The following is a 23,078-nucleotide window of genomic DNA, read 5'->3' as shown; positions in this document are numbered from 1 at the left end:
GGGGTCTGATTGAGACGTATAAGATTATGAAAGGATTGGACACTCTGGCAGTAGGAAACATATTTCACTGATGTGTGAGTGCCGAACCAGAGGACACAGCTTAAAATTACGGGGTAGACCATTTAGGACAGACATTAGGAGAAACTTCTTCACCCAGAGAGTGGTGGCTGTGTGGAATGCTCTGCCACAGGGGGCTGTGGAGGCCCACTCACTTGATTCATTTAAGAAGGAGTTGGATAGAGCTCTCAAAGATAGTGGAATCAAGGGTTATGGAGATAAGGCAGGAACAGGATACTGATTAGGAATGATCAGCCATGATTATATTGAATGGCGGTGCAGGCTCGAAGGGCTGAATGGCCTACTCCTGCATCTATTGTCTATTTGCCAGCACTTGGTCCATATCCCTCTAAAACCTTCCTATTCATTTACCCATTCAGATGCTTTTTAAATATTGTAATTGTACCATTTTATTTTATTATTTTGCATTTACTTGATAATTTATAAACAAAGTATGTCTTTGAAAAGAAAAATATTAACAATAAAGTCTCTTAGATTATTGTCAGAAATGAACTGTCTTTCAGATTACCGCACGTAATATCGAGAATAAATCTCTCAGATTGATAAGGTCATTGCTGTGTTGAGAACTAGGAACAATTTCAAAGGGTCGCCCATTTATAATTGAGATGAAGAGAAATTTCCTCACTCAGTTGGTTGTGAATCTTTGGAAGTCTGCCCCAAATGGTTATGGATACTGAGTCACTGAGTACATTCAAGATTGAGATTGATAGGACCCTGTTGGGCTGTAAGGGAATTGAAGAATATGGGGATGGGGTGTGAAGGAGGTCTGAATTGTTTTACTGGTGCAGTTTCAACAGGAAAATAATGAACAGAACTGTGCACTAGGCAAGGCACCAGGGAGGAAAGAAATATTACTGTCAACAAAAAATTCACACCAAAAGAAATCAAATTGTAGAAATCACCTAGCTCTGAGTAGCGTTGCATTACACTGTTTCAAATCTTGTAAAATAGTGAGAACAGTAACAACTTTTAACTGCAGCACAAAAAATAAATTGCTAGATTAGATTAATAAATTAGGATTTGCAATTTTTAGAGATAGCCCTTTCTTCATTATTTGTACACCAGTTTAATTTTAGGTAATGTATAATTAAAAACAGAAGCAGTAGGCTTTAAGAATTTCCAGCACCTTAAGGTTTAATAAAGTTTATACTCACTAACTGAGGTGTCCAAGCAGGAAATGCATCAACAGATTTATCTCCAACTATGAACATGAACGACACAGCAATGCATATCAAAAACTTAATATTTGTGAAATAATCTTCATCTTCCGACCTTCGAAAAAACTCCATCATGGTCAAAGTTTTCCCACGTTCCCTTCAGTGCCTCAGACTTAGACCACTCTGTCCAGGAGCGTGTCTGGAGATCATTGTCTGTTTGCAGTTCAATTTAAGAAAGATTATTAAGAAAATGGGTTTTCAAGGACTCTATTTAGTTCAGTAGCACTTACATAAACTGTATTTCCGCGTGGCTGTGACAGCCAAACAGTATCACATTACTTAAAATGTAGATCTCAAAGATCTCCATCCATCAGTTTGAAAGCTAGCCAGGAACAGCTGGGCACACTGCAACGTCTCTGAATTTGGACCTCATTCAGAATTATAATAAATTTCAGATGTACAGTCATTGGTGTACTTACATAGCAGAAAATTGCAAAATGTGCGTATGTTGAAATTAACTCCATATTAGACAACTTACATTGAACAGAGCACAACATGCTAGACCTGAAGATGCATTTGTCAACAGAATCTGTGTGTCAATGCAACTGAATCAAAGAAAGGCTTTTCCTATCTAACACTACCTGCTGCAATGTATTGAATATTTCTATTATGTATTTATGCACACATAAATGTGTGTGTGTGTGGCTGCGTGTTTGATCTCCTTGGAGAACATGTTTAACAAATACATCCCCAACTTCCTTGCACACTACAATTATAAACAAACTAAAACCAATGATAGGAAACTTGATAAAATAGTTCCAAACATTTGAAGGAGTATTTAGATTAGATTAGATTTCCTACAGGCCCTTCAGCCCAAGAAGTCCACACCGGCCCTCCGAAGAGCAACCCACCCAGACTCATTCCCCTACATTTACCCCTGACTATTGTATCTAACACTATGGGCAGTTTAGCATTGGCCAATTCACCTGACCTGCACATCTTTGGACTGTATGATGAAACCGGAGCACCCGGAGGAAACCCACGCAGACACAAGGAGAATGTGCAAACTCCACACAGACAGCTGGCGGAGGCGGGAATTGAACCTGGGTCCAGGCGCTGAGAGGCAGCAGTGCTAACCACTGAGCCACCCTAACAACCTGAAAATTTTCAAAATAGTCATCAGGTCAGACAGCATCTGTCGAGATATTACGAATCCTGAAACATTACCTTTTCTCTCTCCAGAGGCTACTTGATCTGCTCAGCATCTTCAGTTTAGATTTTAGATAACCAACAACAGAACTGTTTGCTTTTTGTTCTTCAGAGTATGGTTTTGTTTAATCTTGAGCTGACAGGCGGGTGCCAGCAACAACAGTTGCTGTAGCAACAATCCTGCAACACACATTTATTCCTGTCAAAAGTTATTAACTTTAAGCTCTATTAAGAGTCCTTAAACCCCCAAAGAATCCTTTAGAAAGGAAATGTATACATTTCTTTTATCAAAATGTCTACTTTTGGTCATTTTTCTAGTTCAGTTTTAGAATCAACTCTGTTTTTTCCCCAAATGGTGCGATTTGCAGTCACAGCTGTTTATCTCAGTTGGGAAGTTGTGATGATGTGCACCAGAGACTTCTCCATGGAAGCTGCCAATGACAGTCTGTGATTCCTGCATGGCATCTTCTCAGCAGGATAAGTTACAGGCTTCAACCAAACATAAGGCAGCAAGACAGAGGCCCCATCAGGCTGGGCAATTATATTTGAAAATAACTCCTTTTTACATTGAGCGATTTTGAAATCGTGTCAGTCCGTGGCCTAAAGTGAGCCAAAATCCTGAATGTGATTGGATCAATTCTTACTGTATTGCTTATTTTCAGTAGGAACCTCCATGAAAATATATGCAATTTTTCTACAATTATTTGATCAAGGTATTTGATATCTTTAAAGATGTATTTTCATGTTGTGTTGCCAAAAGGGTGTCTTACCCCCTCAAAGTTAAGAACAGGCCACAAAGTAGGATTCAACTTTACAACAAAGAACTCTGTATGAACTATTTATCTTGAATTTCTATAGTAGTATTTTATTCACAATTGATAGTTTGTATGCTATTAATTAAATGAAATACAGAGAAAGTTAATGATCTATCCATGAACAATAAGAGATAACAAATAAGAGAAATTAAGAGATAATACTGAGGATCAATTGTGTGCACATATCAGACAAGACTGAGCTTACAAGCTTACTCAATTAAACAACTGAGTGTCAAAGCCATTTTTACAGCAGGTCTCCTGAACATTCTGTTGACAAGCTGTTTACCAATCAGGAGTGACACTTAGATCCACTATGAAGCCCTTCCAATGCTAGAAGTCACAACAAGGGAAGTTGGTCTGGATGGTTGGGAAAACAGTCAGCAATCGTGGAGGGCTAGATTTGATTAAACAACTTGTTTTAAAAACTTTTTAATTTTATTTTCTTGCAATGGCCTCCGGTGGTGCATTAATGACTGCATTATGCCAAGTATCACTTGGAGTAAGTGGCACACCCTCTGCTCATTGCTGCTTCAGAATCTTATCAAAATGCGACTGATATGATCCCAATTTGCTCAAGCTAATGAGCCTCGATGCAGACAGCCATCACTCGGATTCCCAATTCAAGCCTCATGAAAGTAGGAGTGACTTAGGGTACAGGAAGAATGGGTATTGAATGAATACTGACCACCATTTCCATCATCTCGTACTGTTTGAATTTTTTTTATTTTCCAAGCCTTTTTGCAGGTGTAAATATTTGCTATTTTTCTAACTGCCCACTGAAAAGCAGATTTTACCATCTAAAATTGATAAGCTCTCGCTCCCCAGCTGAGAGAGAGAGAGACAGGCTTAAATTACAGGAAACTCACAGGGACATCAGAGGGGACACAGAATAGGGCTAAAGGTCCAACAGTGTGCAGGACAACAGAAGGGAGGAAAAATTAATTACCAATCTTGTTGCAATTCAGCTGGTGAAAATGAATATTTGAAAACATCACAAGTCTTACTTTAGAGAGTATAATTTTGATGTTTTAATGAAATCATTTGTTTTAGAAAGGAATGGGATCAAAATAGTCACAACTGGGCAAATATCTTCCAAAAGTAAACACAGTCTCAAACACTAACAGGACCAAAGGAAATATTTAAAATATGAAGCAAAAGAAGTGAATGTACAACTGAACAAATTTACAAGCATGAAATGAAATGGATCAGGTGTGATGGACATGATAAACTGACACATTCATCTGGCTGGAGTTCACTTCCTGTCTGTGTTACCTCAAACTGAAATTCTGAGTGTCAGGGATTGGTTATTATCTGCAAAAATGACTCTCTGTCTGCCTTCAAGGAGGAGCTGACAGGGATTAAATTATTGTAAGTTTAAGTGTAGGCAATGTTTAGTCCATGTAACCTCCTACAAGGGAGGGGACAGAGAGGAATTTCTTTGTAGAACACAGTGACAGAAAGTGGGAAGGGACAGATGTAGTGCATGGTGCCCCTGCCATGGTGAGGTGAGGCAGCCTTGATGGACTAAATGGCCTTCCCCTGCCCATAACTTTTGTTCACTTGTATATTGAAAGAGGAGGAACTATGTCAATTATCAGAAATCTCAAAGGAAAGTCATGAGGATGAAGGGAGTGTTACGATACATCTGTTTGCTGGATGAGTCGGGGTGTAGGAAGGTGTGGTATTATGCCCGAAACATCGATTCTCCTTCTCCTTGGATGCTGCCTGACCTCCTGCGCTTTTCCAGCAACACATTTTTAAGCTTTGATCTCCAGTCCTCACTTTCTCCTCGTGGTATATTAGATGCAGTTATACCTTGGGGGAGTTGTGGCATTCCTTGCTTTAATTTCCAGTCATACATATGAAAGTAGGAAGAGGTTTTCTCTGTGAAATTTGATTGGTTAAAGTTAGCTTTGTTTGTTTAGGAATTAATGGAAAGAAAATTTTAAAAAATTGCCTTTTTTCAGTCTTTGAATGGACTGAGTTTGGATCCAATTTTCTGCGATAAGGGCAGTGGGGATGATCAGGAAGCTAGGTTTGCATCCTCCAGCTGGAATTCCAACCCAGCCATGACAGCTTCTAGACAGGTTCAGTCCATACTCCTCCTGGCTACCTCAACCATTAACTTCTAAATGTGTTCAGAATGCATGACCATCCCACATGTGTCCAAGTAAAAGAACGATATTCACAGGATAAAATAGAGGAAAGGCAGATAGAGTTTAATGCAGATAAATGCAAGGTGTTGTATTTTGGCAAGACAACTCAGGTCAGGACTTACACACAGTTAATGGCAAGACAATAGGTAGTATTGGTGAGAGACTGAGGGACACAGGTTTCTTGAAAGAGGTATCACAGGTAGACAGGGTTGTGAAGACAACATTTGGCACACATGCCTTCATCAGTCAGAGTATTGAGGACAGCAGTTGGGATATCCTGTTACAGGTGTACAAGACATTTGTAAGGCCACGTTTGAAGTACTGCGTACAATTCTGGTCACCCTGATATAGGAAGCATGCTATCAAACTGGAAAAGGTGCAAAATGATTTACAAGGATGTTAGTGAGACTGCAAGGTTTGAGTTATAAGGAGAGGCTGGATGGGCTAGGACTTTTTCCCTGGTGCATAGGAGTGCGGGTGACCTTACAAGGGTCATAGATAAGATGGTCAGGCAGCATCCAGGGAACAGGAGAATCGACGTTTCGGGCATAAGCCCTTCTCCAGGATTCCTGAAGAACGGCTTATGCCCGAAACGTCGATTCTCCTGTTCCCTGGATGCTGCCTGACCTGCTGCGCTTTTCCAGCAACACATTTTCAGCTCTGATCTCCAGCATCTGCAGTCCTCACTTTCTCCTCATAGATAAGATGAATTGCTAAAGGTTTTTCCCTAGGGTAGGGGAGTCCAAAACTAGTGGGCATTGGTTTGAGGTGAGAGGGGAAAGATTTAAAAGGGATCTGAGGGCAACTTTTTCACATAGAGGGTGGTGTGTATATGGAACAAGCTGCCAGAGAAAGTGGTAGATGCAGGTACAATTACAACATTTAAAATACATTTAGGCAGGTACATGGATAGGAAGGGTTAGACAGATATGGGCCAAACACAGAAAAATTGGACTAGTTCGGTTTTGGAAACTTAGTCAATATGGACGAATTGGGCTGAAGGACCTGTTTCCATGCAGTATGACTATGAATCTGATGTTTGGAGCTGCAGTTTGATTACCTAAAATATTTGTGCATAGTTAGAATTTATGCAAGGGTTAAAATCCCAAAAATCAAATATAGCTTGAGAGATTTGACAGAAAAATGCACTGGCCATTATTTTGGGAATTTTACTGGGATCAAGAAACAATTTTCAGAGTGTGATTAAACTCAACACAGGATAGAGGCTTCAAGGAACTGACTGATTATCTCAATTATAATAAATCAGACTTTTTCAAGAGGTTACAGAGCAATGGCCTATATAGTGCTCTTTCTGTAGTTCTTTGTAGTTTAAGGGGAAATAAACTATGTGCAGAAGATTCTGTCCAAGTTAAAAGTATAAAATGAGGTATTTTGATTGTAATATGCAGTAGATGCTGAAAAGTTAAAAAGAAGTGGATAATGGACAATGCTTTATCTTAGCGTTGCATCAAGTGACTTGGCTTCCTCAAAAGAAAATCCCAGGGCAAGAAAGATTAGGAGGAAAGATTCAGTGAGTGATCAGTTAAACTATAGAAATTGGTGAAGAAAAATAGCAATCAAGGTTCAATTCTTCCTAAATCTTGGAATAAACCTGAATGAGCCACAAATCTCAGTTCTCTTTTACATAAAAAACAAGAAAGGGAACAAAATTATACTTTGCTTTTTAGATCTGGAAACAAAATGGTGAGATATTGATCACAATTGGGATGTGTAATTGGCTACCAGTCTGGGAAGCTTGACAGTATTATCTGATTTGTGGTGATGTGAACCTCTACAAAGAGGAAGTGGATGTTTTAATGAAGCAGCCTCCCTTTGCATTCACTCCACAGCTGGAAAGCAGAATCCTTTGCCATGTTTGGTATGTTTGAGAATATTTACTGAGCGCATTTTCCAATTTAAATTTTAACAGAAGCACCTCATTACAACAAAAGGCAAATGCAATTAAGATTACTTACTGCTACAGATTCCATAGTAACAGGTTCATAGACAGCAAAGCTATCAGCTGCTGCAGCTCCAACCCTCTTCTCCACATCACAAATTCTCTGAAACCTTAAAGGTCTCCTGAACTCGTACTTTCGCGATTCTTTATTCCATAAATTTGGTTAGGTAACAGATAAATTGATCATTAAAATAACTCAAATTATATTGATTTCAAAGGCTTTCATGTCTCTGCAGGTGATTGATCCAGATTACAAATGCTCACCAATAAAACAACCCAATTGACATGTGTGAAGGCAGAAACAATGAAGGAGATAAACACCAATAACACTGAAGACTGCTAACTCAAACTCAACACGTGCAGAGCATTCGAAGTGCGATATAGATTGTGGCACTGCTATACTCTTGTATCATCATTTGAATTATAATGAGGCACAGTCAAACAAGGTGGCTCTCTAATAATCCAGATTCTGCAACCATTCTCCATCCACTTGAGAAAGCTACACCACACATGCTTTGTCACCCCTATAGGTTCATTTCAGGGATTGTCAGCAAAACTAAATATCCACATAATTAAATTAAACACCCAGTAGTTAAAACACATCTGTATCCTTAAATGATAAACCTTTTAGTGGTGCCTACATGTGGTGTTTCCTTCTTCCAAAGGCCTATTGCATCGAGTATCTGATTTTATACATAAGCAATGAAGTTATGAACCGATGGCTGTTAGTTTCCACTGTCTCATTTATAAAATACCCAGCATATAATTCTTCAACACTCCTTGTCCAACATCCCTTTTACCTTTATTGTTTTCTAGTTTGTATAGATACATATGATATGCCTTTACCCAGTCCTCCAGCTTCACAACATTAAGCATGTGTAATGCAATTTGCCTCATATCAATTAACTGGCCCTTCTGTTACAGGTCAACCTCATCTCCCACCTTGTCAACATATCCCACCAGAATAGCATTTAATTATCTTTAATTTAAATGTGTCTACTTCAAAGACCTTCATTCTGAATCTGCACCAACTCTGACCGATTAAGCTTCTTTGGTTTCTTTCATCCCTCATGATATAATTGTTCTCTAATTTCCATATCTTCACCAGAGTGAACAATTTGCCTGATGCAATTAGTCAATTCCCTTAAACATCTTGAAAACCCCAATTGCATTATTTACTTCTCCTCAAAGATGACAAGGTCAAATTCCTGAACATTACGCATAACTTCAGGTCAAATACTTGCAAGAAAGGATAACAGGAAGAAGGAACACGAGAAAACCATTCTTTCTTTTATCTCCATGATTGTCCATACAATTTAAAAGACATTTAGAGAAGTACATGACGAGGAAAGGTTTAGAGGGATATGGGCCAAGCGCAGGCAGGTGGGACTCGTTTAGTTTGGGATTATGGTTGGCATGGATGGATGGACCGAAGGGTCTGTTTCCATGCTGTATGATTCTCATAACAGTCAAATAAAAGCAAAATACTGCAGATGCAGGAAACCTGAATCAAACATAGAAAATGCTGAAGAAACTCAGCAGAGTTGGCAGCATTGATGCAGAGAGAAAAGGAGTGAATATTTTGGGTCCAATATGACTTTTTCATAATAGCTTTGACAAAAAGTTACATCGACTTGAAATGGTAACTCCATTTCTCTCTCCACTGATGCTGCCATCATTTTCTGTATCTGATAAAAGAATAAGAGTGTGCTTACTCTTATGTGGTGACATGAATTGCATATGTTTCTCTGGATTGTATATACAAGGTGGTAGTCAAACAACATGGCACACACATAGGCAATTTATCCCAATCCAAGTTTATATCCCATTTGCACCTCCTGTCCTTTGTCATCAAACTCCATCAACATAACTCTCTACTCCTGTCTCCATCATTTGTTTAGCAGTATTCTGACATGCATCAATATTAGTGGTTCACAAAGTATGATCCTTTGAGGGTTTGTCCAAAAGGACAAATCACTGACCTACAGTTCCACGGCTGACACTATACAAGCGTACAGGCAAGAACACTCGTCCCCAACACTTGTAAGACTACACTGTTGGACCAGCTCCACAAAGCAGGGTACAAGTTGTCATAAGTGACAACAATATGGCTTTATAAGCAAGATTTCTCTTTTGCTACAATACACAGCTGCAAGATCAGATTTTAAACACCTGTGGGCTGATAACAAAGAGGAACCAATCAAACATACAGCCAGGCATAAGACTGAGACTGAAAATGTGTTGCTGGAAAAGCGCAGCAGGTCAGGCAGCATCCAAGGAACAGGAGAATCGACGTTTCGGGCATAAGCCCTTCTTCAGGAATGCCCGAAACATCGATTCTCCTGTTCCTTGGATGCTGCCTGACCTGCTGCGCTTTTCCAGCAACACATTTTCAGCTCTGATCTCCAGCATCTGCAGTCCTCACTTTCTCTCATAAGACTGAGACGCTCTAGCTTAGAACCAGGCCATTTTGTTAACATTTATCAAAGCAACACCACTCTTCCCTTAACTTCTGGTAAGTTTCTCAGCAGAGGCAGGTGAAATTGGCTGGGCTAGGATCAGTGGATAATCTTCAGGGTCTTTTAACCCACTTAAGTGACCTGAAGATTAAATCATTTGTGAAGTACTGATCTAAACCATTCATCTCAATCACTCCATATGCTAGCTAGTTCCAAGTTCTCACCATTCATTAGTTCACTTGAATTTTCTATTTGATTTCTCGGTGATCAATTCATAATTGATGACCTTTAGTGTTGCCTTCCTACAACTAGAAACGGTCTGTCTACTCCATGAAAACAGTAAAAACTCTTTACTCTTGTCCACTATGCTTCTGCAAGCTGGTACATTCTGCCTGCTAACATACATTTTCACAAGACCACAATAGGAACAAGAGCAGTTTATTTGACCTTTAAACGTTGTTTCACCATCTACGATTACCTGATTATCTACCTCAGTCGTGTCTTCCCATATTATTCCCATATCCCTTGAATCCCTTAGCATTCAAAAATCTGTCCTTTCCTTACATACAAAGGAAAAAATAATATAGAGGTATCCAAACACAATACATGCTTCCATTTATAAACATGTTCCAGGGTGTGATTTGCAGGTTGCCAGAATATATTTTCAGTTTAACTAATTTCTCGAAATAGTATCTTACAATATTTACAACAGAGAAAAATAACTTTACAGCCTACTGGAACGTGTAGGATTTTTCCTTAAACGTCCTTAATGAGTGATTTGCTTCATTGGATTTTGTTCTATTTTAAGTACAGCTGAGCTCTGAGTTGTCAGCTTTATAAACTTATTCGTGGTAGCCTGATCATTTCAATTTCAGCTTACTGCTCTATTTAACACATACTCCTTTATTTATTCCTATCACACTAACATATTACAATCAATGCATCTGCAATTGAATGGCTCAGTGGTTAAAATATCAAAAATTGGTTGCATTACTTTGCTTATCAACTTAGAGATAGTGGGGACTGCAGATGCTGGAGAGTCAGTGGATAAAAGAGTGGAGCTGGAAAAAGCACAGTAGGTCAAACAGCATCAGAGGAAATGAGGAGTTGACGTTTCAGATTGAAACCTTTCATCGGGACTAAGGGAGAGGAAGGGGGCTGCGAAATAAATAGGGGAGTGCTAAACCGTATTGGAATACAATCAATCATTGTAATGTTTCAACAATTAGAATATTAGCAATGTAATAATATCATTGTAATAAGAAATACACCAGTTATTTGATAATTGAGGTTATCCTGGCCATTACTTATTCATTAAAGAAAATAATACTTGTTTGGGATTAAATACAGCACTAAATACACACTGGCAGCAACAAATTACAAAATTGATTTATCTTAATTCATGGGAATGTGCTGCTGACCCACATTTATGTCAGCCCCAGTTACCCTTGAGAAGGTGATGGTGAGCTGCTTGTTGAACCTCTGTAGACCACATACTGTAGACCCACAATGCCCCAGAGATAGAATTTGTTCCAGGATTTTGACCCAGCGACACTGAAGAAGCAGCGATATACTTTTGAGTTAGGATGGTGAGTGGCTCAAAGGTAAATTTGTAGGTGGTGGTGTTCCCATATGCCTGCTGCCCTGTATCCCTCTTGATGGAAACAATCATGGGTTTGCAAGATGCTGTCTAAGAGCCTTTGTGAATTTCTGCAGTGCACCTTGTAGATGATCACACTGCTGCTACTGAGTATCTGTGGTGAGGGAGTGGATGCTTGTGGATGTGGTGCTAATTAGGTGGACTGTTTTGTCCTGGATGGTGTCAAGCTTCTTCAGTGTTGCGCTGAAGAACAAATGGGGAATATTCCATCACACCTTCACTTGTGCCTTGTAGATGATACTCAGGCTTTGGGGAGTCAGGAGGGGAGATACCTTCTGCAGGATTCCTAGCCTTTGACCTTGTAGCCACTGTGTTCACATGAGAAAGGGTCATTGGACCTGAAACATTAACTTTGATTTCTCTTCATAGATGCTGCAGAACTGCTGTGCTTTTCCAGAAACTTCTGCTTTCGTTTGTGTTTATATGGCGAGTGCACTTTGTTTCTGGTTCATGGTAACATCCAGGATGTTGACAGTGGGGGATTCAGTGACAGTTATGCTAATGAATGCCAAAGGATGATGGTTAGATTGTTTTGGGAGCTGATCATTGCTTTGCACAAATCTTACTGTCACTTGCCAGCCCAGGTCTGGGTATTTTCCAGGTCTTGCTGCATTTGTACATTGACTTCTTCAGCCTGAGGAGTTGTGAATGGTGCTGAACATTGTGCAATCATCCCCAATTCTGACATTATGAGAAAAAGAAAGTTGTTGATGAAGCTGGTTTGGCCGAGGACATTACTCAGAGGAACTGCTGCAGAAACGTCCTGGAGTTGAGAAGACTGACGTTTAACAACGACAACGGTCTTCTGTTGTACCAGATATGACTCCAATTCTCAGTGACTCCAATTCTGCAAGGGGTCCTTGATGACACATTTGGTCAAATTTGGCCTTGAAGTCAAGGACTAGCACTCTGCCCTCACCTTGCTTGTCCATGTTTGAATCAAGACTGTAATAGGGCAAGAGCTGAGTGGTCCTGGCAGAACCCAAGCCAGGCATCATTCAGCAAGTTACTGCTGCTTGATAGCACTGTTGATAACACCTTCCATCACTTTAATGATCTAGAGTAGATGAACGGGGTGATAATTGGCCAAATTGAATTTGGCTTGCTTTTGTGCGTAAGACTTAATATCACGAGAAAACATTTAAATAGCACTTGGGAAAATAACAGCAAGTTTTGAGCAGGGAACAACTTTCCATATTCTGGGGAGAAATTAGGGGAACTTCCAGAAAGGAGGAGCCCATATACCACGTCATTGCACCTTCTCGTCTCTTGCTAAACCTCTTAGCAGTTACTAGCGGTGTTCCGCAAGGATCTGTTTTGGGACCATTGCTGTTTGTCATTTTTATAAATGACCTGGAGGAGGGGCTAGAAGGTTGGGTGAGCAAGTTTGCGGATGATACGAAAGTCGGTGGAGTTGTTGACAGTGAGGAAGGATGTGTCAGGTTACAGTGGGATATAGATAAGTTGCAGAGCTGGGCAGAAAGGTGGCAAATGGAGTTCAATGTAGGTAAGTGTGAGGTTATTCACTTTGGTAAGAGTAACAAAAAGACGGGGTACTGGGCTAATGGTCGGATACTTGGTAGTGTGGATGAGCAGAGGGATCTTGGTGCCCATGTACACAGATCTCTGAAAGTTGCCACCCAGATAAATAGTGCGGTGAAGGCGGCATATGGCGTACTGGCTTTTATTGGTAGAGGAATTGAGTTCCGGAGCCCTGAGGTCATGTTGCAGTTGTATAAGACTCTGGTACGGCCGCATCTGGAGTACTGTGTGCAGTTTTGGTCGCCATACTATAGGAAGGATGTGGAGGCACTGGAACGGGTGCAGAGGAGGTTTACCAGGATGTTGCCTGGTATGGTAGGAAGATCGTATGAGGAAAGGCTGAGGCACTTGGGGCTGTTTTCATTGGAGAAAAGAAGGTTTAGGGGCGACTTGATAGAGGTATACATGATGATTAGGGGTTTAGATAGGGTTGACCATGAGAACCTTTTTCCACGTATGGAGTCAGCTATTACGAGGGGGCATAGCTTTAAATTAAGGGGTGGTAGGTATAGGACAGATGTTAGGGGTAGATCCTTTACTCAGCGATTTGTGAGTTCATGGAATGCCCTGCCAGTAGCAGTGGTGGACTCTCCCTCTTTATGGGCATTTAAACAGGCATTGGATAGGCATATGGAGGATAGTGGGCTAGTATAGGTTAGGTGGGCTTGTATCGGCGCAACATCGAGGGCCAAAGGGCCTGTACTGCGCTGTATTTTTCTTTGTTCTATGTAAACCCTATGGTACATTTCTGCATTCCCACTTGAAGTGCCAGTCACTCAGAGACTCTTATTTTTTGAGAACAATGTTCACTAATAAAAATAGGTTGGTACCTCCCGGGTACCAATTCCAGCATAATGAGTATCTTAATCACTGACATTGTCATTTTGTTGGCAGAGTCCTACAAGCACAGAAACAGACCCTTCGGCCCAACACATCTGCGCCAACCAGACATCCCAATCTGGTCTCATTTATGGAGCTTTCTTCTTCAATGTTAATCTCAACAAATATACCTACAGATCATTATTGATAACAATACATATTACCATTGCTATGTCACCACCAAATTTTGGATACATTTTCCAATAAAGCCAGAATATATGACGGATGTACTATTCTGAAGTCACAACGCAGATACCTACCCCATGAATAAGGGCACAGTATAGTCATTTGGGTTAAATTTGTGGAAAGCGTTTCATCTAAATCAACAAATTTATACAGAGTTACATCTAAACCTGTATCCAACCACAACAGAAGAAAGTTTAATAAAAGCTTTGAAATAAAAACAGAAAATGCTAGGAATGAAATTTAGTCTGATTCCATAATAGGACAGCTTCGTTAGAGGAACAGTGAGCATCAGATCTGTTGTTATTGAATGTTGGAGCAGCATCAGTGAAGTATAAGAACTACTCTTGCTCCTGTTAAGTGTTTACCCTTGAAGAATTGTAACCTCTTTATATACAGCATCATTTATAGTTAATTCCCAACTTTAGTTGTCATGCAAAATCATTGGTCAATGCCCCACACTAAAATATGGACATCCCCCATAGAATGTAGAGTCCTCCTTAAATGCTACTTCACTGAGGTTCAATAACACAATATAAATTAGTAAATAATGGGGCAACTCTCACTTTTGTCAAAGGTAATTGCCAATTATATCATTTGAATTTCAGAGGCCCCAACCAACTCTCACTTCAAATAACTTCAACCAAGAAGATCTGCTGGTCTTGAGAAAGGTCTGCCTTAATCTTCAAAGGAATTCTATTAAAGATATAGTTCAACCTGGCTTTTTGTCCATCCGGAAACTACTTACCATACCTGGTAATGAATTAATCATATCGGGAGGTCTTCTGTGATATAAGCCAAAAACTTCCCCAGTTATCAATAATGGGCTGGAATAATGATTACTGACAAATTGTTTCGGTGATTCATTTAGATCATAGCTCACAGCTTTGCTGTGCAAACTACTGACCAATTAATGGCTCTTTCATTGTCCCCGGCAAAAAACTGACATACTGGAATCCAACAAGAATTTGGGAACAACAAAATCAAAATGCTGCATGTGCTTGAAAATTGAAATCAAAACATCAAAAACCAAATCAGCTGGAAGGCCTCTTACCTCCAAATGCCTGAGAAAGGACTAGGCAGGAAATGCTGAAAAAGAACATTGACACAAGTTATTTACAAAGAAAAATTTATCATAGAGTGCTTTCTTGGACTACTGCATGCAATGTTTTGCAACTGCAACATTTTACTTTTCCTTTTTCTATGTCATACATGGTGTAAAATCTATAGCTGTTACAGAGGACGAGACAGACTATTGACGTCCTCAGGGTTTTCGAGCCAATGAGAATCCTGCCAAAGACTGCTCCCCCTGCACTGGTGAAGAAGCAGGTTAGCCATTGGAAGACAATGCAATATGCTGGCTGTTGCCCGAGTGGATGGCAAGATATATAAATACTTTGAATGGCAGCCCCAACCCATTTCCATGTCCCCATTCATCTCATTGTTGTGCTGAACTTCATTTCTTCCATCGTGCTCGAGAATACACTGACGTAGATTGATGCCGTGATCTGTCAACATATTTAAAGTGACTGCCTGGCATCCAGAATTTAATGCCACAGTCAAGGTATGCAAAGATTATCAATGCTGCTGACCACTCTTATTGATAGAGGAAAATATCATTTTAATACAACTGTGACACAATTGCTGAAGGGCAAGTCCAGCCACCTCCCTGCAATCATGGTAGCTCTACTTTGGAGGCTTCACATTTTCTGTTGCACAGTGATTCTCTTCATCAGTCACCTCCCGGGCTCATCAGGGTCTTGGGTGCACCAAGCTGTACCCTCCAACATGAACTCATCATTGTCCTGGTCTTCACTATGACCTTTTGTAACCACCTGAAAACCCAACTGTTGGTTTCATTGATCCCTCTCAAGTAAGTATATGTGATTGATTCTTAACTGCTCTTGGGCAATTAGGGATGGGCAATAAACGCTGGCCAATAAATACTGGCTGAGCAAGTGACACTCCTATCCACAAGCACATTAAAAATGCATTGGCGCTTTGTTTGAATGAAGTGTATAATGACACACCTTTAGATGGACTCAGTTGCTTTGCAGGTTCATTATCTGCCACACCTACCTTCTCTTGTTGCATGTGAGGAAGGAGGGAGATAATAGAAGCAAGTTGTGGTGATAAAACGTTACAAGGCATCATTATGAAGTCGAATATATCTCACTTGTGGCTGAAACTAAGTGAATACAATCGGGGACAGAAGTAGCTTTTAATTGTCAACAGGTGATTGGCAGCTCATCTTTTAGGGCCAAGGACACGAACACCATTTTGTTTTCTGCATCTCCTCCTTTGCAGCTGTGAGTTGCTACATGTTTGGAAATACTCCAGGACTGTTTTGCAGATGGGAAAGGCAGCAGCAAGAGGTAGTTTGGCAATGGGGGTGGGGTGAGGGGGGAGAGGATGTGGCCAAGTAGAAAGGACAGCTATCAGGGTGGGATAATATGCTTTTCTTAGAATAGCTGCCGTCAAAATCCCTCAAAGGCCAAAGCAGCTCATGGCCATTATCCGCAAGAACAGATTTAAGGGGAGAGAATTACTATAAAGAGAAATCTGTGAGGTGACTGTGTAATCAGCCAAGTGTACTTTTAGAACACCAATAATAACCTTTCATGAAACTAGAACATATGGAAAAAAACCACACACATTCCCACACTCAAAAACCACACTCAGTGGTAAGTCTACCCAGGGGATCTAACTGTGTGCACTTTATCGTGTTTATTGAAGACAATGAAGGATTTTTAATTCCAAAGAAATATCTTACATTTCATGTTTGAAAGATATTTATTCAGTGATATAAAACCATTTCAATTCAATGAAGATTCCAGTTAAACCAATAATTAACTCCAGGAATCTGATAATGAAGTGTCATCATCAGAAGATGTGGAATTCGAGGAGGCGGCTGTGCAGTCCATCGAGCTTGCTCTGCCATTGAATAAATTATGGTGGATCTGAGCACCCAACCTTCTGGTCTGTTCTGCCTCACCCTTAGCTCCCTTGTCAATCAAAAAAATCAAACTTTCGTTTAAATATATTCAAAGACCCAGCCTCCACAGCTCTCTGGGAAAGAAAACTTTAAAGACTAACTACAGATGGAGGATAGTGGTTTTATCACAACTATTAACCCAGAGACCAAGGTTCAAATCCCACCATAGCAGAGCAGAATCAGAATCAAGAGTCTAATGAAACCAGTGCTGATTGTCAAGAAAGAACTAACATTCTTTAGGGAAGAAAATCTGCCATCCTTACCTAGCCTGGCCGACATTCAACTCCAGACCTACAGCAATGTGGTTGAATCTTAAACTGAACAATTAAATGTAGCCAGCAACTCCCACATCCCGGAAATGAACTTAACTTGAGGGGAGAAAAAACTGCATCTTTCTTAAATGGGGGAATCCTATCATCTTTGCATTTTTCTTTGTTGTGGAAATTAAATCCTCTCGACTCAAATGCTAGCAAGAGCAAAGAAAAATTTTATTACAGGCCTTTGCAAAGGGACCCTCTGCACTTGACAAAATGCCTTATGCAAGGGGCCCCAAGTATCATTCACATGTTCCCTTTATACCATACTTCGCTCATCAGCCTTTCTCACCTGAAGGACAATCAGCTTGGGAACAGTTCAAGCCCTTTTCCACAGAAGGAGTTGTTTTCCCATTCCTGTACTGTTGAAAAAAAAACTGCTACTGCCCTTGTGTTTTTCCCTGACTGTGCCGAATTAGATTGTTTGCAAAACTTGCAAGGACAGGCTGTCTGTTCACAGAATTCAGTAAAGTCAGGCTATCTGCATTAAATTGACTTAGGAAGGTATTCTTTTATAAATTTCACAATAAATGTTAATTTTCCATTATATTTCCCAGTTTTGTCATTTTATGACAACAAGGACAACAACCAAATAAAAGAGCCAGATTTTAAAAAAAAAACAGAGCCAGATAACTAAAAATCGGCGATCTTAACAGCTTTATGTGTTGTAAGGAGCACATGAAATGGTCCCAGCCACCTCTTCGCCTTCCAGTTTTTCCTCCTGAAGTCTTTCACCACTATCCAGTCTCCTGGTTCTAGATCATGCAGCTTCCCTCCTGCTAGTTGGGGTAGTGCTGCTTTCACTCGATTCTGTATTTGAGATAAAAGTGCAGAGAGTTTTATACAGTAAAACAGTATCTCATCCTCACAGCGGCCTGTTATCAGTCTTAGCTTAGGTCTTGGGCCAATTGGTTTGTGTGGCCTACCAAACAAAATTAGCTCTTCCTCTCCTCTGAGATCTCATATATACTAGCACAATTGGAAGTGTCTTTGTCCATGCCACCCCTAGTTCCTCACAACATTTTGTCAATTAAAATTTTTTTTTTTAAAGGTAGCAATTTTCTCTTTCCACTGCTCCACCCGCTCACTGGATGGTAGGTACAGTGTTGTCACATGTTTATTCCCAAATAATCACTGATCTGCTGTAGGGCATTATTGGCAAATGGTGTCCCATTGTCGCTACTGAGCCTTTCAGGGTTGCCCCATCATGGGATTATTTCAGTTATCAGAGCCTTGGCTACTGCTCTGGCATCCTGTTTAGACGTGGGGAATGCTTCCACCCATTTGGAAAACACATCGACTATTACCAGACAATACCTTTTCCTTTTGCTGGGTGTTAGTTCAATAAAATCCATCTGTAAATGTTCAAAGGGCTTTGGGGTGTGCCAGTCTCATCTGTATTCCCCTGCCTACTAGTGGCACAGATAACACATCGTTCACAATATTTCTGGGAGTAATGTGTAAATCCCTTAGTCGACCAGTGTGCTGAAATACTGTCATACATCCCCCATCTTTTGATACATGGTCCTTACCATGTGTCAGTTTGGCATAGAATAGAAATAACGATTGTTGTAGACAGGGTTTACCATTGGGGCCACACCATACTCCTTCCCTCACACTGCACCCTGCTTTCATCCACTCACACTTGTCTCTCGGCGAGGCCTGTGACTGTAACTCCCGTACATCTGCTGTTGGGGTACAAATGTTTGTCATACACGTCAATCTGATCACTTGGCAGCTGCTGGGCTGTCGTTCTTGCTGCAGAGTCTGGCCTCGCATTAGAATCATTATTTTTTTGTGTGGGCTTCACATTTACACACACACAAATTGATTTGGGCAATAGGACCGCTTCCAGGTGGTCAGAAATCAGGCCATGGTGTGTGATAGGCTTTCCGCTGGAGGTTAAGAAGCCCCTGTGTTTCCACAGGGTTCCAAAATCATGTACAACCCCGAATGCATATCTGCTACTGGTGTAAGTATTCACTGTCTTTCCCTCAGCCAATTTACATACCTCAGTCAAGGCAATCAGCTCCACTGCTTACGCTGACAGATGAGAAGGGAGTGATCCCGCTTTGACTACCTCATGGGTAGTCACTACAGCATATTCAACACAGTTTTGGCCTGTCTCCTTGCTCTTGAATGCTGACCCGCCCACAAAAAACTCCATATCCATATCCTGGAGTGGTGAAACCTGCAAATCTGGTCTGGGGCTGCATATTTCATTAGTTACAGCGACACAATCAGGTGGGTCTCCATCTCCTTCTGTGGGGAGAAGGCTAGCAGGGTTAAGGACGTTACATCGCTTTTTGCAAAGTTAGACATCGCCAATAACACAGTATTGTATCTCAGCCAACGTGCTGCCGACATGTGCGCTGTCTTTTGCTCGGGAAGCGCTGATCCCAGGGTTAAAACAAAGAGTCTCCAGACTCCTGTCTGGAGCCTCATTATATATGATGGCGGACTCACAGTAACCTTGACAAAGTCACGCGAAGGTATATGATTTCCCTTTGAATGAAAAAGTGAACCGGAATGGACTATGTGGGTGCACCGGTTACACTAAAGAAGGCATTTGCTAAATCCACAACAGAGAACCATTCACTGTCCAGTGGAATTTGAGCTAATAGAGGGGTTAGGAACATTTGGGGCGCACTGGACAACAGTGCTATTGACTGCCTGCAGGTCTTGAACAAACCTCCATTCCTCCAGTTCACCTGGAATGTTTGCTTTTTTGATTGGAAAAATGGGGGTTCTCACCGGTGAGTTCTCACAGGGGATTATCACTCCAGCCTTTAGGAGGGATTCAAAGACTGGAGTAATTCCTTCTTTGGCCTCTGGTTTTAACAGGTATTGTGCTCTGCAAGGACACGTGAATCTCTCTCGTAGCACGACTCCTGATGCACCCATTGAGTTCAGGAACCTTCCACTCAACTCTATTGACATTGACTCTCTGAACTGGCTTGATTTAAGGACTGAATATGTTGCCCCTATATCTACCAAAAAGGTAACCGGTGTACCTTCCACATATAACATAGAGGTAGGCATCGACTGATACGCATCGTTGTTTTATTGGATATATTGTCCACACTTCGCAATCTCAGCGCTCAATATAGAGGTGGGACATGTCTCAGTGCCAGTAAGGTTAGTAGAAGAGATTAGCATAGGCGAGTCTTTGTTGCCAAGCCTAGAGGAAAGAGGCTTACCTGTACCTTCTGGGCTGCCCACTTCCACCTCAGCCTTCCCCTGTCAGTCACCTTGCTGTCCAGCCTCCAGGGTCAGTTGAGGCTGTGTGGGCACTGTCTCGCCCAGTGGTCCATTGCTCCACAAAGCACCCGCCAGATCTACCTCTGCCAGCGCCTCTTCCTCTCTTTTTCCACACCACCTCCCTCCAACAGCTGGGCGACCATCTGCATCAGAGTAAGCTGAACTTTATGCGATTGCTGTTCCATCTTTAGTTTCCACTTATCCTTCTCTTGGGTAAGCAATTTTTCAGCACGTATCGCATGCTGTTCTATCAAATTCAGCTTTCCCATGTCCCAGGTAATATATGTGTCCTTTACCTTCTTCGCTATTTCGTCTTTCATTCCATTGATGTAGCTGCTCCTCAGATGTGCTTCATGTGTGTGATTTCTGCCGCCGTTATGTCGTCAGGTGGTCTCAGTCCACTCTGGGCGTTATGGACTTCGGTGAGGCACGTAAGATACTGGGACACTGTCTCACCTTGTTGTTTACACATTGCAATTTTGGTCATGTCCATTCGCACTGGGAATACCTCCCCACAGGCAGTCACCAGCGCTGCAACAAAAGCATCAAAGTCTCCGTTCTCTTCCGCTTGCGGGTCGGTTGATCTGGTATGGACGTTTACAGCTGGCCATCTATACTTGATTTTGGTGACATCAGTGCCCAGTTTTCGTCCCAGGAGACATCTCATCTCATGTGACGTTGGACAGAACTCAGTACAGAACTTATTACCTCCAACCTTGTGTGAGTGAGGCAACTACCCATAGGCACTTTCCAAATCCTTCATGGTCCATGGTCAGTGGACCAGCACTGGGCACCCTTCTGGACCTGCAACTTCAACCATTGGGGCTTGCAGAGCTACCTGGCAAGATGATCACACACCAAACCACTCACCATCTGACTCATCATCCATCGTGGGGAGATTGCGAGCAGACCCTGGGTGCCTTTCCGTCTTGGAGCGGCTATTGCCATTTTGAGCTTCTTGCTTCAGTAGGTTGTGGGTACGATTTGCTATCGATGATCCAGCAGACCCCGAGGCGATGACTGCTGATGTGGAACCTTCGCCAGGTGGATCTCGTAGGGGGGGGCTGCAGACCGCGAAGGACAGTCATCAAGGTGAGGATCTGGAACAGACTTAAGACACTGTACAGCTTTATTAGGTTGTTTTCTGCACCTGTCTGCATGTGCACTAGTGTTTGTATGCCTATTTGATCTATCTTTTACTTGAGATTTCCTTTCTCTGGTATCAGCCTCAGCCTTCCACATGTTATAAGCACTCCAATTCACAGGTTCTATTTTTCCCTTTCATTTCTCTTTCTCTCCCTCCTCCAACCTCGACCTCAATACTTCCAACTGCCTTTCACTAAAACTTGCCCCGTTCGGAAAACCACATTCCTTGATCCACAATTCTAACTGCTTTACAGACTCTGGGCCATAATTATTTGACATGTACTGTATTTTTGGTTGGCTATTCCAATTCCTCTGTGGACCCTCTTTGTTTGCTCTTGCCGGAACCCATTTTCAGTGTTACTGGAAAAGTGTTCAGCTCCCTCCCTCTCTCTCTCGCAGTACCGTTATCTTTTTCCCTTTGACTTGATTTTTACCTCCAGAGGTCCCCTCTCGCATTGGGCATGCCCACCTCAATGCCTTGGTTTTCGTAAACCAAGACACCACGTACCCGGTACGTCTTTGGCAAGTCCAGCTCAGCCAGTGGTGGTTCCAAGTCTAACACCACCCTTAAACACTCTAGAGACGGCAATCCTTTCCCCTGACTTTTGCTCAAATACCACGCGAGAGTTTACTGAACTCTTTTCCTGATTCATTTATTCTCTTAGAATGCGTGTCTATATAGGATTACTTAAGCAACGACTCCTACCCCGACCTTATTCAGTTCGGACCCTGGCGCCAGGGTGATCCACAGATTCCCAGTCCTCTCACACAAAGGGGCCAATTCAGCCCTCGAGATGAAGTGAAAGACCTTCAAGGCGCTGGCGCCTGCGCCTCTTGGGAATCCTCAGAATCTCACCCAGTCGCGGAGTCCCGGACGAGCCCCCAAGTTTACTGTTGTTGATATTAAATCGACCCGACTCAAATGCTAGCAAGAGCAAAGAAAATCTTTATTACAGGCCTTTGCAAAGGGACCCTCTGCACTTGACAAAATGCCTTATGGAAGGGGTCCAGACTATCATTCACGTTTCCTTTATACCATACTTCGCTCAGCCTCATCTCACCTCAAGGACAATCAGCTTGGGAACAGTTTAAGCCCTTTTCCACATAAGGAGTTGCTTTCCCATTCCTTTACTGTTGAAAAAACTGCTACTGCCCTTGTGTTTTCCCCTGACTCTGCCAAAACAGATTGTTTGCAAAACCTGCAAAGACAGGCTGTCTGTTCACAGAATTCAAGCTATCTGCATTAAATTGACTTAGGAAGGTA

At 41.6% G+C, this 23,078-nt stretch overlaps 1 protein-coding gene across 2 annotated transcripts in view; it reads right to left on the bottom strand.

The window, feature by feature from the left end:
• The window catches only part of mmp23ba (matrix metallopeptidase 23ba), a 36,478-nt gene extending 21,300 nt beyond the window's left edge, over positions 1-15,178 (bottom strand). Inside the window, exons 1-3 of one of the 2 annotated variants that reach the window (XM_043676272.1) lie at positions 15,153-15,178; positions 2,463-2,624; positions 1,233-1,448 (exon numbers count right to left, since the gene is read on the bottom strand). In XM_043676272.1, the coding sequence (XP_043532207.1) occupies positions 1,233-1,370 (138 nt within the window). In that variant the 5' untranslated portion in view covers positions 1,371-1,448; positions 2,463-2,624; positions 15,153-15,178. Of the gene's footprint in view, positions 1-1,232; positions 1,449-2,462; positions 2,672-15,152 lie in introns of those variants that run through there. The other variant, XM_043676273.1, reaches the window with a different exon arrangement.
• Positions 15,179-23,078: the final 7,900 nt, after the last annotated feature.

This window comes from Chiloscyllium plagiosum, chromosome 34, assembly GCF_004010195.1.
Source record: "Chiloscyllium plagiosum isolate BGI_BamShark_2017 chromosome 34, ASM401019v2, whole genome shotgun sequence".
In the NCBI taxonomy this organism is placed as follows: Eukaryota; Metazoa; Chordata; class Chondrichthyes; order Orectolobiformes; family Hemiscylliidae; genus Chiloscyllium; species Chiloscyllium plagiosum.
The sequence above is the reverse complement of the archived record's forward strand: the minus strand, read 5'-3'. Positions and strand labels throughout refer to the sequence as shown.